The sequence below is a fragment of the Suncus etruscus genome, chromosome 15 (genome assembly GCF_024139225.1).
Source record: "Suncus etruscus isolate mSunEtr1 chromosome 15, mSunEtr1.pri.cur, whole genome shotgun sequence".
Classification (NCBI taxonomy): domain Eukaryota; kingdom Metazoa; phylum Chordata; class Mammalia; order Eulipotyphla; family Soricidae; genus Suncus; species Suncus etruscus.
The window spans coordinates 56,609,554-56,624,341 of record NC_064862.1 but is presented as its reverse complement, the minus strand read 5'-3'; the positions used below and the strand labels follow the sequence as shown (position 1 = coordinate 56,624,341).

Genomic DNA, 14,788 nt, shown 5'->3' with positions numbered 1-14,788 from the left:
GTAGACAACCAAGGTTCAGTTCCTGACATCCAATAGGGTCCCCAGAGCACAATCAAATAATTCCTGAATTTAGATCCAGGAGGAATCCCTAAGTACCACTGGGTGTGGCCCCAAACCAAACAATTAACACAATTTTTTTTTTTTTTTTTGGTTTTTGGGCCACACCCGGTAACGCTCAGGGGTTACTCCTGGCTATGTGCTCAGAAGTTGCTCCTGGCTTGGGGGACCATATGGGACACCAGGGGATCGAACCTCGGTCCGTCCAAGGCTAGCGCAGGCAAGGCAGGCACCTTACCTTTAGCGCCACCGCCCGGCCCAACACAATTTTTTTTAATGAAAGCCAGTCTTTGGAAATGGGGAGAGTGAAAAATGAGGAGCAGAAATAAAGGGGAAAAAAATTTTTTTAATTAAATGAACACTTGCCTGCAGATTTTGGAACTCAGATGTAAAACCAGTGTCTTTGCAAAGGTGATCCTAAGTGGGAAACTAACAACAGAGCATGGTTGGGGAGGATCAAGACGAAATTTCTAGACACAGTAAAAATATGGGGGTCAGAGTGATTGTGCAGTGGGGAGAGCGCTTGCCTTGCATGCAGCCTACCTGCATGTGATCCCTGGCACCCCCCTAGGTGCCCCAAGCCCACCAGGACTGATCCTTAAGTGCAGAGCCATGAGTAAGCTCTGAGCACTGCCAGGTGGGAGCCCCATAGAGGAGAATAAAAAAAGAGTAAAACTGTGGGTTGGATCAGGAAGTGATGGCAAGCTTTTCTTAGGCCAAATAAAGGACACAAACTAATCCTATGTGGGTAAAGATTATGCAGTAACTGCTGAGTCCCAGTGAAGGAGGTCGGTTGCAGGCTCTGGACTGGGTCCTTGCTCAGGAGGGAACAAATCCGTGTGGAGTCAGAGACTGGGCTTCTCTAGCCCTCCATGGTGCAGTGCACTGCAAAAATGAAAGAAAAGCATGTCAGGGCAGACAACCCTCCTACATGGACTTGGTGGTGGGGAGCCCAAAATTGGATATGTGGCTAGGATCCTACTCCTGCCCTATCAGTGCACACTCCTGTTCTGGCCCACCATGGCAGGGCATGCCATTGTGCTCCCAAAGTTGGTTCCTGAAACCTTGGTGTCCAGTTTGTTCAGAAGGTGGTCAGAGAGCCCTGCCCCCAACATACCCACCTGACCAAAAAAAAAAATAGCCTCCTCCCACACCCACTCTTCCTGGCAGAAAAATGGCTCAACTCTTCCACCAAGCTCCACAAGAAAATAATAGCCCCAGCTTCCAAGATAGTCCCTCAGGGGTCTCAGAATGGGTGGGGGAGTGTCCACTTTTCAGAATGAACTACAGCAGCCCAGCCCCACACCCTACACCTGCCAACAGAAATGGCCCGGCTCTGTGACTTAACCTTGTTGAACTGCCAAGTCACCAATTTTATTTCATATATATAGTATTGTCAGCCTCATAGGAACATAAAAAAAATCTCATGGATAGATATATAGAAATCTCACTGACTTTAGTAACATCATGGAGAGAAATATAACAAAGATTTCAAATGGACTCTTGCTGATCTAAGTTATGGTCATTCCATTTGCCTTGGTGTTTTAACAAGCAATATGGAGTAAATCTGTGTCTACAAGGAGACAGGTTAGGGTAGTGGGTGGGAGATTAGGGACACTGGTGAAGGTAAGGTCACACTGGTAGTGGATTTGGTGTTGGAACCTTGAATGCCTGAGACAAATGTATTACGAATAACTTGTTAATTCACAGGTGTTATAATTTTAACAAGGTGATCAAAGGTGTTTGTGCAACTACAGGGATATTTTTATTTTATTAAAGATGCTTTGTTCACAGACTCTTGTTTCATGACCCTGGCAGACAAACTCAAAACAGCGAGGCTAGGGAAAGGCTAGAAAAGAAGCTTCTGGATAGTCACCATCTGAGGAGTATGTCATCTGGGCTATTTCTGAACACAGCACTGAGCAGCTTGCATGTGGAATGAAGCCCAGTAGGAACCATGTCCTCACCCCAGCTAAGACTTCTCAGGCCCCCTAGGAGGGTGTGGAGACTCTAGGAAAGATCTTGTCTCCAGTTTTGTTGAGGTGTTAAGGATTTAAACCTCATCTGGCAATGCTCAGGGACCACTCCTAGCTCTGTGCTCAGGGATCATTTCTGGCTCAGTGGACCTTATGAGATGCCGGTGACTGAACCTCAGTCAGCCATGTATAAGGCAAATACCCTACCCACTACGCTATCTTTCTGTCCCCAGATCTTGTCTCTTTAAATATGCCTTTGCTTCAAGTTTCCAATTGCTTGAACCAAATGTAGCATTGATGCCTGAAAGGGATCCTCTGTCTCAGTGCTAGGTTGTAAGCAGTGCTTGAGGAGAAGGTGGGAATGGCTGTTATTACCATGCAGGGCAGAGGTCTGGAATGAGATCTACCTCACCCTGCACTCCCTTTCACTATCATACTCCCTGGCCAGACCCACGCATGATCCTCTCCAGTTCAATGTGGGCTCTGGCAGCCTTCAAATGGCCTAAACACTGGAAGTCAGATCAAAGGGCTGGAGTACTGCACTGCATGTAGGAGCCCCAAATTCCATCTCCAGCCGCAAGAACTACAGAAAAGGCCTGAGAGGAGAGATAGCATGGAGGTATGGCATTTGCCTTGCAAGCAGAAGGACAGTAGTTCAAATCCCAGCATCCCATATGGTCCCCTGAGCCTGCTAGAAGTGATTTCTGAGCTTAGAGTGCCAGAAGTGACCCCTGAGCGCTGGTGGGTGTGACCCAAAAACCAAAAAAAAAAAAAAAAAAAAGAACTACAGAAAATGGGGCCCCTGAACGTTAAACAGAAAGTAGACCCTGAGGAGCATCTAGTATAAGTCAAAATTGCACCCCACTCAGTGAAAAAGAAGGAGGAGAAAAAGAAAACGGATTTTTTGATACATCTATTTCTGGGCCTGAGGAGATGATGTTTTGCATGTGGGCTGAGGGGGCCTCCTAAAGGACTTTGGCAGTGCCTATTAGTTGGTGATTCTAAGGATCTTTGCTGGCTTCCAATATTCACCCACCCACCAACCCAGAAGCTGCAGCAATAGCAGAGCTGGGAAGGCTCTGGCCTTGCACTCTGTCCTTGCACATGGCCCAGTTGGGTTCAACCCCCAGCAAGCATTCCAGGACCACCACCAGGAGTGATTCCTGAAAGCAAAGCCAGTGTGACTCCCTGTCCCTTCTTGACCTCCCAATACAATCCTGAACATTTCTGATGTGGTGTTTGCCAGTTTGTGAACCAATTTCCCAAAGCTCCAGAGTCTAGAGTGGGGAAAAGTCACTCCGTGTACTGGGAGAAGTGGGGGGGACAGGCTCCGTGCTCAATGCTTTGAGTGTGAGACTTAAGATGTGTGGCTTTCACACCCTCACCCCAGTGGAAAAGGCCGAGCTGCCCTCTTGCCTCCAGTGAGGGGTCACCTGGCAGCTTCTGTGGTCCCCTGGAGGCTGTGTCTGGTCCTAGACACTTGAGTGATGGAGTCTAGGATTTATTCACAGTTCTCCTTGCAGCTGGAACTGAGAATCCGGGCCTCTCCCTTTAAAGCCCCTTCCCCCACCAGTTCAGAGAACTACAGAACTCTCTGGGCCTCTAAGCACCCTGCTGGGTCCTGTGAGTCCCCAAGTTCTGCTGTTTGAATGACAAGCTCTGGGCCTGCACCTGGCAGGCAGGAAGGCCAACTTGGGGCCTGGAGGGGAGTTTCCTTCCTTGGCCTTGCTGCCTGTGGGCATAGTCCCCTGGGGTGTCTTAATTCAGCCTTTCTCCAGCTTCTGCCTGCTTCCTACATGCTAGCCCAGCAGTTAGTCTTCCAAAACTACACACAGATCCTCAGTGAGTAGAGCAGAAAGTATCAGGTCTGAATAGGTCTCAAACTGAGGAGCAGGAAGTAAAGGAGGACTCTCAATCTGAAAGTGTGTGGAGAGGAGTTTGGCGGGGGAGGGGGGTGTCTCAGCCACACTTGCTGATCAGGTGAGAGTCTCTGGTCACCTTGTATATATCTCACATACACCCCAAAAGGTCCGAGTTGGGAACAAAGACTGCAGGGCTGGAGCAAGCTCAGAGCTAAGCAAATGCTTAGGCTGAGCTCCATTCTCACCACCCCATGGTTCACTGACCTGGCCACCCCTGCTCAAGCATTATGCTAGGAGGAAAGCAGCCTCTTCCACTAGCACCAACAGGTGGGCCCCTCCAAGGCCAAGAAGTAAAGAAAAAAGATCATCTACATTCAAATTCCAAAGGCAGCCAATAAAGATGTGACACTGGAGGGAGAGAGTAGAGCGGGTGAGGCATTTGCCTTGCTTACAGGGTTATTTCTAGTTAGATGTCCCGGGGCCATGTAGGGTTCCCAGAGACCTGCCAGCCAGCAGTGAGTCCTAAGTACAAAGCCCGTAGTAGTTCCTGAGCATCATAGGATGTGGCCTAAGTCCTCCGCCCCCATAATAGAACTGGAATTCCCCGGGCACCACCCCCCCACAGACCACTCTGCTGGGACCCCAGTTGGGGAAAATGTCATCGCTCTGTCCATCTCCCACACACACACCTGGAGTGCAGCCAGCATTGGACCCTGAGCTCAGCTCCAGACCCTCCAGCTCTCTGGGGCGCACAGTTTGGAGGTGCAGACAGAAAAGTAACTGGAAGCAGGAGGCCAGGCCATACTTAATGCGTATCCATCCCTAGGTAGATCCCTAGCATTACCCCAAGGAAACAGTTCAATCCCCCGTCAGTCATCTCTCTGAGGGGCCTATAGTGTTCCTTTGGGGACTCCCTGACAGTGCTGTAGCCCACAGTGCCCTGAGAAGGGACATGTTATATTGGACATCAATCCTGGGGTCATGGATGCACACACCCTCCATCCTAAGCTCTTTGAAGCCCCCAAAGGCTGTTTCTATCCAGCTACCCTGGTTCTAAGATCCAGGTGTTTAACAGAAGCATCACTTCCTGACCCCTTTACAGGACTGAAGCGGGAGTGAGGTTAAGTACTTTTATTTCCTCCAACTTTCAGGGAGGACTGAGGTATGCACTGTGAGGAGCCTTAACTGAGTAATGGTTTGCTTTTGTTTGGGGGCCCACACAGGCCATGCTAAGGGCTTACTCCTGGCTCTGGACTCAGGAATCACATCTGGTGGTTGTTCAGGGGATACATTTATGGTTCTGGGAAGCGAAAACATGTCTGCCACATACAAGACTCAGCTCCAAGGTCATAGACTCTCCTGTCCCTCTCCAGAGACAGCAAAGAGGCAATAGAGCTGGACAAAGATGACCACCTCCATCTCAGCAGCTAAACCACCTCAACATGTGATAAACATACAACATATAAGCATGAGTTAGAGGTTCAAGAGTTTGTTCAACTAAATATGAGGATGTAACCCAAAGAAGAGAGTTCCAAGGGCAAGAGCACAGGTCTTGAGTCTTAAGGCCCTGACTTGGATTCCAGCTCCATATGGTCCTCCAGCACTGCTCCATGTGGCCCTGGCTATCCTGCCTGGCACCACTGGTATCACTCCATCTCCAGACCTGAGCACTGAGCCAGCGGATCTGCCTTGTTGGGGTTGCCTGAGGCCCCTATAAAACCAAGGGATGCTTACACGGGATCCAAAGGCCTATCTCCTCCAGAATGCACAGCCAATCAGGCCAGACCCCTGCCACAGGGAAGCTGGAGGCGCCTGCCAGCCGGCCCAGACCATCCCAGCAGCTTGGAGCAAAGTTCAGGAGTTTCCTGCTCTAAGAGTTTGCCTATCTACTCCCAGAATTTATTTATTTATTTATTTCTCTTTCTTTCTTTCTTTCTTTCTTTTCTTTTCTTTCTTTCTTTCTTTCTTTCTTTCTTTCTTTCTTTCTTTCTTTCTTTCTTTCTTTCTTTCTTTTTCTTTTTCTTCTTTCTTTCTTCTTTCCTTCTTTCTTTCTTTTCCTTCCTTCCTTCCTTCCTTCCTTCCTTCCTTTTCTTTCTTTCTTTCTTTCTTTCTTTCTTTTTCTCTCTTTCTTTCTTCTTTCTCTTTCTTTCTTTCTTTCTTTCTTTCTTTCTTTCTTTCTTTCTTTCTTTCCTTCCTTCCTTCCTTCCTTCCTTCCTTCCTTTCTTTCTCTCTTTCTCTCTTTCTCTCTCTCTTTCTTTCTTCCTTTCCTTTCCTTCCTTCCTTCCTTCCTTCCTTCCTTCCTTCCTTCCTTCCTTCCTTCCTTCCTTCCTTCCTTTCTTTCTTTCTTTCTTTCTTTCTTTCTTTCTTTCTTTCTTTCTTTCTTTCTTTCTTTCTCTCTCCTCTCTCTCTCTCTCTCTCTCTCTCTCTCTCTCTCTCTCTCTCTCTCTCTCTCTCTCTCTCTCTCGTTTCCTTAAGGAAAATTGGGGAAGAGGGAGTGAGGGAGTTTGGGCTACCCTCAGGAGTCCTGGAGTCTGGGGGGGCTTACTCCTTCTGGTGGTGCTCACAGGACCACATTGCCTGAAGCCTGAATCCAAGCTGGGCTGACCAGCGCCTTTCCCCACTGTCCTATCTCTCTGGGCCCTGCAGAGAATGTCTACAAATAAGGTTATTCCCTGCAGGGAATGTCTACAAATAAGGTTATTTGCAATCATAAAAACCATTGTATGTCTGCTGTGGAGAACTCAAGGATACAGAAAAGAGGAGGAAAACACCTGAAGGGATCTACTTTCCAGAAAGGATCTACAAAAGTAGATCTACCTAAGGAATGAGGGGAACCTGGAGACAGAATGAGCAGCTGACCCAGGGTTTGTCCCCCAACCCCCCCAGGGGTACCTGAGAGGGACACGGAGTATGGAAGCTCTGAACACAGTGGGGATGACCCAAAAACTAAAAAAAAAAAAAACAACAACAAAAGACCCAAGACATTGGGAGCATGGAAGGGGTAATGACAGAGGAACTCAAGCCCAGGTCTGATTGTCTGAGGAAAGCAGGTAGGGATGTGTGTGTGTGTGTGTGTGTGTGTGTGTGTGTGTGTGTGTGTGTGTGTGTGTGTGTGTGTGTGTGTGTGTGTGTGTAGGGTGTGTGTGTCTATGGCCACCTTTAAAGGGTGCTGGGAGAAGACAGGGTTCTGCTGTGTGTGTGTGTGTGTGTAGGGTGTGTGTGTATAGGGTATGTGTGTGTGTCTATGGCTGGGAGAAGACAGGGTTCTGCTGTGTGTGTGTGTGTGTGTGTGTGTGTGTGTGTGTGTGTGTGTGTCTATGGCCACCTTTAAAGGGTGCTGGGAGAAGACAGGGTTCTGCTGAGACCAGATTCAGGGACCATAACATGTTCTGTGAAGAAAGAAAATGACCGAGCTGAGGCACAACTGGAGGACCTACCACTGCCTCCCTTTGGGGTAGCCCCAAAGTCTCAACCCCAGAAGCCTCTTCTATTCCTTGTCCCCACAGATGAGGCAAGTAGGAGGTTCCTCCGGGCAGACACCAGTGGAAATGGGCCTACCCAAAGCAGTGAAGACAGTAAAATATTTTTTTTAATTCTAAGGGTAATATAGGAACCATTGGCAAACTGAAAGACATTCTTTTATTATTTTATTTTGATTTTGGGATCCCACCTGGTGATGTTCTACATTCAGGGATCCCTCCTAGCAGGGAGGGGTGGGGGTGGGGGCCCTATACAGTGACAGGGATCAAAGCCCAGATCTGCTGCTTGCAAGGTAAGCACCCACCTTCAGTACTCTACTATCTCTCCAGCCCCAGAAAATATCTTTTGTTTTTGGGCCACACTCGGTGATGCTCAGGGGTTACTCCTAGCTATGCACTCAAAAATTGCTCCTGGCTTGGGACACCATATGGGATGCCAAGGGATCCATCCTAGGTTAGCCTCATGAAAGGCAAATGCCCAACCACTTGCGCCACTGCTCCAGCCCAGAAAATATCATTTTAAAGCAAATATTGAGGGGCTGGAGAGATAGCATGGAGGTAAGGCGTTTCAAATCCCGACATCCCATATGGTCCCCCGAGCCTGCCAGGAGCAATTTCTAAGCGTAGAGCCAGGAGTAGCCCTACCACTGCTGGGTGTGACTCAAAAAGAAACAAAACAAAAAAAGCAAATATCAAAGTACTTTTTTCCACGATTGTGGAGGTATACTTCCTGTACAGCTGGTATGCTTTTATCTATAGATTAGTGTTCTGTCCCCCATCCCACTTCCATGTACAAACGTGGCAGCTGGGGCCAGAGCAGTGTCGCAGGGCATAAAGTGTCTGCCTTGCGTGCACTAGCCTAGGATGGACCGCAGTTCGATCCCCTGGCATCCCATATGGTCCCCCAAGCCAGGGATGATTTCTGAGTGCATAGCCAGGAATAACCCGAGTGTCATCGGGTGAGGCCCAAAAACCAAAAAAAAAAAAAAAAAAAAAAACCAAAACAAAACCGTGGCAGCAGCTACGCCGAGACCTGTGTTTGAGCATTGCGATTTAAACAGCTTCAAATGTGAAGGTCTGTGTCTTCCAAAACTGAGTGAGTCACGGGTGTGAATGAACATACACCAACCCGTCAGCCGTATCTTGTGACATTTTTTAAAATTTATCTCTACATTCTCAGCTGCCGACGCTGAGACAGAGCCTTTAGAAATATCCCAGGCATTCTGAATGAGCTTGGGGTATAAACAGTTCTCATCCAGCTCAGATTGGCAGAAGCTCTGTCGATTAAATGTCACCTTTCATCGAAATGGAAACAGACACTCCAGTGGCTTTTTAAACTGCTCCAGCTGGAAGGCCAGTGAGGGAGGCCCTAAGCAGAAATGGATTTCCAGGTGTGCCTGGGGATCTGGGCGCTTGTCATGGCCTCCCCGAGGTGGGTTGACCACCCAGGGTACTCAGGGTACAGAGAAAGGAGGGGGAGGGGAGAAGAGACAGACAGACAAACAGACCTCTGAAAGCCTCTGAAAGATGCTAAGTGAACTTCCCGCAACGTCAAATGGGACCCTGGCTACTGGCTGAAACTCAAAGATGAGATCAGTACCCAATGTTGGGAGAAACATTTACCATAAAGAAAAGCACATGCCTCACCACAAACAGGGATGAGTTTAGTTAGAGAAATAACTACATTGTGAACTATCCTAATGATGAGAATGTCTGAGGGAAATAGAAAGCCTGTCTGGAGTACAGTCGGGGGTTGGGTGGGGAGGAGGGAGATTTGGGACATTGGTGATGGGAATGTTGCACTGGTGATGGGTGGTGTTCTTTACATGACTGAAACCCAAACACAATCATGTATGTAATCAAGGTGTTTAAATAAAATATAAAGAAAAAAACTAATAAAAAAAAAGAAAAGAAAAGCACATGCGGGTGGGGGCATTGAGGAAGGAGCCAGCTGTGCTCAGGGTTTAGGACTTATTTCTACCTCTGAGCTCAGGGATCATACCTGACAGGGCTCTGGGAACCCTATAAGGTGCCAGAGCTCGAATCTAAGTCAGCTGCGTACAAGGCTAGAATCCTCCCCATTGTACTATCGCTCTGGCCCCTTTCTGGATAATTTTGATGTTTAAATCAATGAACTGCAATCATACTTATATTTAAAAAAAAGTAATAGTGAAAGAAGCAGAAGAATGCTTCATCTAGAGAAGAACTGTGTCCTGGAGTTGCCACAGATGAGCTTAAGTACAAATTCTCTGCTTTAGAGGCTTCTCTGTGTCTAGTCACTCTCCTTTACGGATCTCTCCACCCTTACACTCTTTTTTGAGGGGAGGGAGCCACAACCAGTGATGCTCAGGGCTTCCTCCTGCCTTTGTACTTAGGAATCCCTCCTGGCAGTGCTCGGGGGATCACAAGGAATGTTGGGGATCAAACCTACCTAAACTTTGCAAGGCAAGCTCCCTTCCCATTGTATTACTCAGGTCCCCTCACTCTCTCACACTCTATCTTTCTCATTCAAACTTAACATCCATCAAACCTAGGTGAGATAGGTAAATGGCTCCAGGGTTTGTCCTGGGGTAAGAGCAGCCTGATTTCCTCAGCTCAGTCCCCCAAGGAAATCCAAAGCCACTCAGTCTAACATGGGGGCTGCTGTATCCTCCCTGTCCCCCCATCACAAGCACTGGTGCAGCTTCATCTTCCCTAACACACAGTGGAGAGATGCAGCAGCCTGTTTGACAGCTCATCTGGGATTACCCCCCAAAGAGAACTGTTTCCAACACTCCCCAGTCTTTGATAGTCCCCACACACACACAGTGTGAGACCCCCCCCCAAGGCATACCGAGGTCCGAAAGCAATTTCTGAAGACACTGACATAGAATCAAGAGTCAAACACCACTCCAGGTGTGACAATAATGACAATGCTTGAGACACTGAGAAGCACTGAGAGACATCAGCAGCCACAGAGTGGATGGGACCATCACCCCCTTGGCCCCCCAGGACCTTCTCCCAGGGTCAAGGGCCAGAGAGAGAATAGAGTGGAGAAGGTCCTTGTCTTGTATCCAGCCAACCTGGGTTTAATCCCAGAATTCTCAGAGTGTCCCCCCCAAGTCCCACCAGGAGTTATCCCTGAGTACAAAGCCAGGGATAAACCCTGAGCATCAGCTGGGTGTGACCTCAAAACCAAAAAGCAAAACAAAAACAAATGAAAAAGAAATAAGGGGCCCGGAGAGATAGCACAGAGGCGTTAGCCTTGCAAGCAGCCGATCCAGGACCAAAGGTGGTTGGTTCAAATCCCTGTGTCCCATATGGTCCCCCGTGCCTGCCAGGAGTTATTTCTGAGCAGACAGCCAGGAGTAACCCCCCCCCCAAAAAAAAAAGAAAAAAAGAAATAAGACAGTCAAAGCTATGGCAAGCAAAATGCCCATCCTCAGGGGACTGGCCATGTTGTGGTCCACAGACACAGTGGAATGCTGGGCAAAAGCAGTCAATGTACCTGTGCCTTGGGGCTACATGGAAGGAACTGGTTCTGCTGAGTGACTTAAGTGAAAGTAACCAAATGGTTTCATTTATATGTGAATGACAAATCAGTGAAGCAGATGACAAAGGTCAAAATAGTACAACAAATTCCTAGAGGAGCTGATAATAATGGTTGTTCCCAGAGGAAATGGGGGCAAGGGCTGCAGAGAAGGAAGGGTCTTCCTGCTGGTGGGAGGGTGCTGGGACCTCAGTGGTAAGTCCTACACACACGAAGAGATGCTAAGTCAGAAGCCAGAACCATAGTAGAGCAGGGAGGGCACTTGCCTTGCATATGATTGACCCAGATTCAATCCCCGGCCTCCCATGCAGTCCCCTAATCACCACCAAGTGTGATTTCTGTGCTCAGAGTTAGAAGTGAGCTCTGAGTCAGGTCCTGGCTGCCTCCCCTGTGATAATCTCCCAACTCTGAGGCACCACGGAGAAACACGAATTGCACACCAGGATGGCATCAGCTGGGCACAGGGCCCCCAAGTGCCAGACCAGCCTTTTCGGCTTAATAATTAAGTCCCAGGACCTCGCCAGGCACCTACAAGTGGTGTGACCCACGTGAGGGGCTTTCTGTGAAGTGACATTCAAAGCCAGTCTCAGTAGCTCCACTGTTCTTCCCATAGGGACACACAGTGTGCTTCACTCCAGGCAAAGGGATTTCTCTGCTTTCCACCTGCCACCCACCAATGGGCCCCTTCCAGGGGCCAAAGGGACTCTGAGAAACTTAGTCTTGCATCTAGGGAAAGGGGAGTGTCTACTAAGTTAGGGGTCCTCTGTAGTATTAATTAAATTAATATAAGTCCTTGATGTACGTGGATGATTGTGGATGGATGGTGAGGCCTTTCTCGGCCAGCCTGGGCACCTGCATCCCTTTCCAGCTGGCGGGTCTTTGGGTTCAGGGTAGCAGCAAGGACATGATCCACAAGCAATCAGTAGAAGTCAGGAGACATGAAGCTTTATTAATAAGGCCCTCACCACCATGTGTGTATCTTACATGACTACTAAGCTAACCATGTAAGCAGACTCTTAAGCTGCCCTGCATATAAAACCTGTCTCTTATCCCTCCATGATGCTTTCTCTCCTGAGGCTTCTTGCTGACACCCCTTGACTTCCCTTTCCACCCCTCAGGCAACCCTTTGTTACCTTCCATAGACCCTCCCCAGAAAAGGGCTTGTCTTACCATCAGGTAAGATTAAACAGGAAGTTGGGGGATGGGGTAACAGTCCTCTTTCCTGGGAAGGAGAATGGAGACTGGGAATCTCTGCTTTAGGAACAGTTTCTTGTGGTGTGCAAGAAACTCACTCATCTGCAGGCCTCGCAGGAGAATGGAATGGGCCCATTTTCTTTATAACCGTGGTCCCAGCGAGGTTCAATGCCCAGTTTCTTGTCTGCTTTATGCTTGCCAAACCATGGGCCTGCTTTCTTGTAGGGACCTCAGAGCTCCTAAGCCAGATCCTATTTCCCTCTTTGCTTTGTGTCCAAGAATCCTTGAGCAAAAAACAGCTCTTGGAGGAAGTGCTCAGCTTGCTGCAGTCAATGACTTTATTCTGTCCCTACTCTGATTTCCCCCACCTTGTAACCTGGTCACTGCATTCAGCTCAAAAGGTTTCTATGTATTTTTCACAGGCCACCTTGGAATAAGGTCAGGAAAAAACAGGTGAGCAAACAAAAGCAAACTTATTTCCTTGATAACCTGCTCCTTGGAAATATCAAGAAGTAGAGCTACAAAGACATTTCAGTGGGCTGAAGGCAGGCTTTGTAGGCGGGTAGCCCAGATTCAGCGCCTAACAACACACAATTCCCTGAACACTGCCAGGAACAGTGTTGAGCAGAGCCAGGAGGAGTAATTCCCCAAGCACCGGCAGGTGTGACCCACCCTCCCCCAAATACAGAAGTAATAAAGGCGCTTACAGGGAATGAGCAGGGCCTAGGGAGCTAATTCAGGGGGCAGTAGAATGCCTACTACACCCCCTAATTCAAGTAAGGTGCTGACTTCGATCTGACACTGCATAAGGTCCAGGTCACCATCATGGGTTCCTGGTGGCCTCCACCCCGGAAGAGTGACCGCAGACTCCAGCCCAGTGGGCCACAACTCACCTGAGCTCTGCATCAGAGACCCCTGAACTCCTAAAGAAGAAATATTTACAAAGATACAGGGCCCAGAGACAGTACAGAGGGGAGAGCATTGGCCTTGCATGAAGCCAACCTGGACTCAACACCTGGCACCACACAGGATCCCCTGAGCACCGTCAGGAGTAATCCCTGAGTGTAGAGCCAGGAGTAAGCTCTGAGCACCGTCAAAAATGAAAGCAAAAAGAAATTAAAAAATATTTATACCAACATAAATACACACACAGGGCCAGAACAATAGCACAGCAGGAGGGCATTCACCTTGTACAAAGCCAACCCAGGACAGATTCCGGTTCAATTCCCAGCATCCCACATGGTCCCCCGAGCCTGCCAAGAGCAATTTCTGAGTGAAGAGCCAGGTGTAACCTGGGTGCTGCCAGGTATGGCTCAAAAACAAAAACAAACACACACACACACACACCTGAGAAACTTAATGCATGTGTGTATACTTTTTATGAAATTTATTCATTATCTTTTTTTTTGTTTGTTTTCTGGGCCACCCCTGGCTATGCTCAGGGGCTTACTCCTGGCTCAGTGCTCAGGATTCTAGTAGAGCTCAGAGGACCACATGGGGTCCAGATGAGTGAACTCAAGTCAGCCACATGCAAGACGAGCACCCTCCCTGCTGAACTACTGCTCTGGCAGTCCCAACACCATTCTCTGTCTATAGGAGATCTGATGTTATGGAAACAATGTCTATGGCTCCTTTCTTTCCACGCACACCAGATTCCCAGAGAAAAATAGGACCCTCTATGACAGAGCCAATTAAAAAACAATTATCAAGAAGATGGTGCTAAAAATAGGTGCATGCAGTAGCTGGGATTTCTGGCCCCTTCTCAGCCGTGATGCTGGCGCCTTCTCTGGGATCACGTGAGCCACCATTCTGGTCACAGGCATTTAAAAATAATTCCTGCAACTGTCCTGGTGGAGAAAGACTCAGATCACTGTGCACCATTTTGGGCCTAGCAGAAAGCCTGGGCTTGTGAAACCCAAAACTCTATCTGACCCCTTGCACCTCAAGCCTGCACGTCCCAGCTGCACCACTCTGGCCTCACAGGATAACTGAGCAGCTCCAGTGCAGGCTATAAATACAGGAGCTCACCACGGGTCCAAGGCAACCCCCTTGAAACCAGACAAAGCTGTATATGGAGCTGTCCATGGAGGATTTGGGGCTGGTTCCAGTGGTGTTGTCTGCAGGAGCCATCACCTACCCCCACACACTGTCTCTAAAAGGAGAGTGAGCATTTGACCTTCACTCTCCAACTGTTTCACCAGAGCTCTTGGGGGTCTGGGGTGGTGCCACTGGACAATGCCTCACTCAAGTTCCCTCCTGGCCAAGAGGAAAAGGCTAAAAACAGGGAGGAAGTTGGGGTATCTGTACCCCAGAACAAGAAGTGAGAAGGCAGCAGGTCAACCAAGCACACAATCCTAAGGCCCAGGGTCCAGGACCTGGGGCCAGCTGGCCAGGAATGAGGCAGACGGGCCTGGGTCCTGCTCAGGAGAAAAATGACAGCAGAATCTCAGAACATCAGTCTTTGTGCTATTGCTCAGAACGGGAAGCAGGACACTGGCCCAGCTCTCAGCCAGCCACTGGCTTTGTGACCTTGGGCAATCCCACCAACTTCCTCATCAGTTGGAAGACAAAACAGTTGTCTTATGGCACATGTAGGGCTGAATATCCAGGGGAAGGTTTTTATTTGGATGGGGCTTACTTCTGCCAGGGATCACTTCTGCCAGTTCTCAAGGGGCCTTATGCCATGCTGGG

General features: G+C 48.7%; 1 protein-coding gene across 2 annotated transcripts in view; it reads right to left on the bottom strand.

Moving 5' to 3' along the window:
• Positions 1–388: 388 nt before the first annotated feature.
• IQCK (IQ motif containing K) overlaps positions 389–14,788 on the bottom strand; it is a 95,237-nt gene continuing 80,837 nt past the window's right edge. For both annotated transcript variants that reach the window (XM_049789211.1, XM_049789212.1), the window contains one exon: positions 389–942. In XM_049789211.1, the coding sequence (XP_049645168.1) occupies positions 920–942 (23 nt within the window). In that variant the 3' untranslated portion in view covers positions 389–919. The remainder of the gene's footprint in view (positions 943–14,788) is intronic.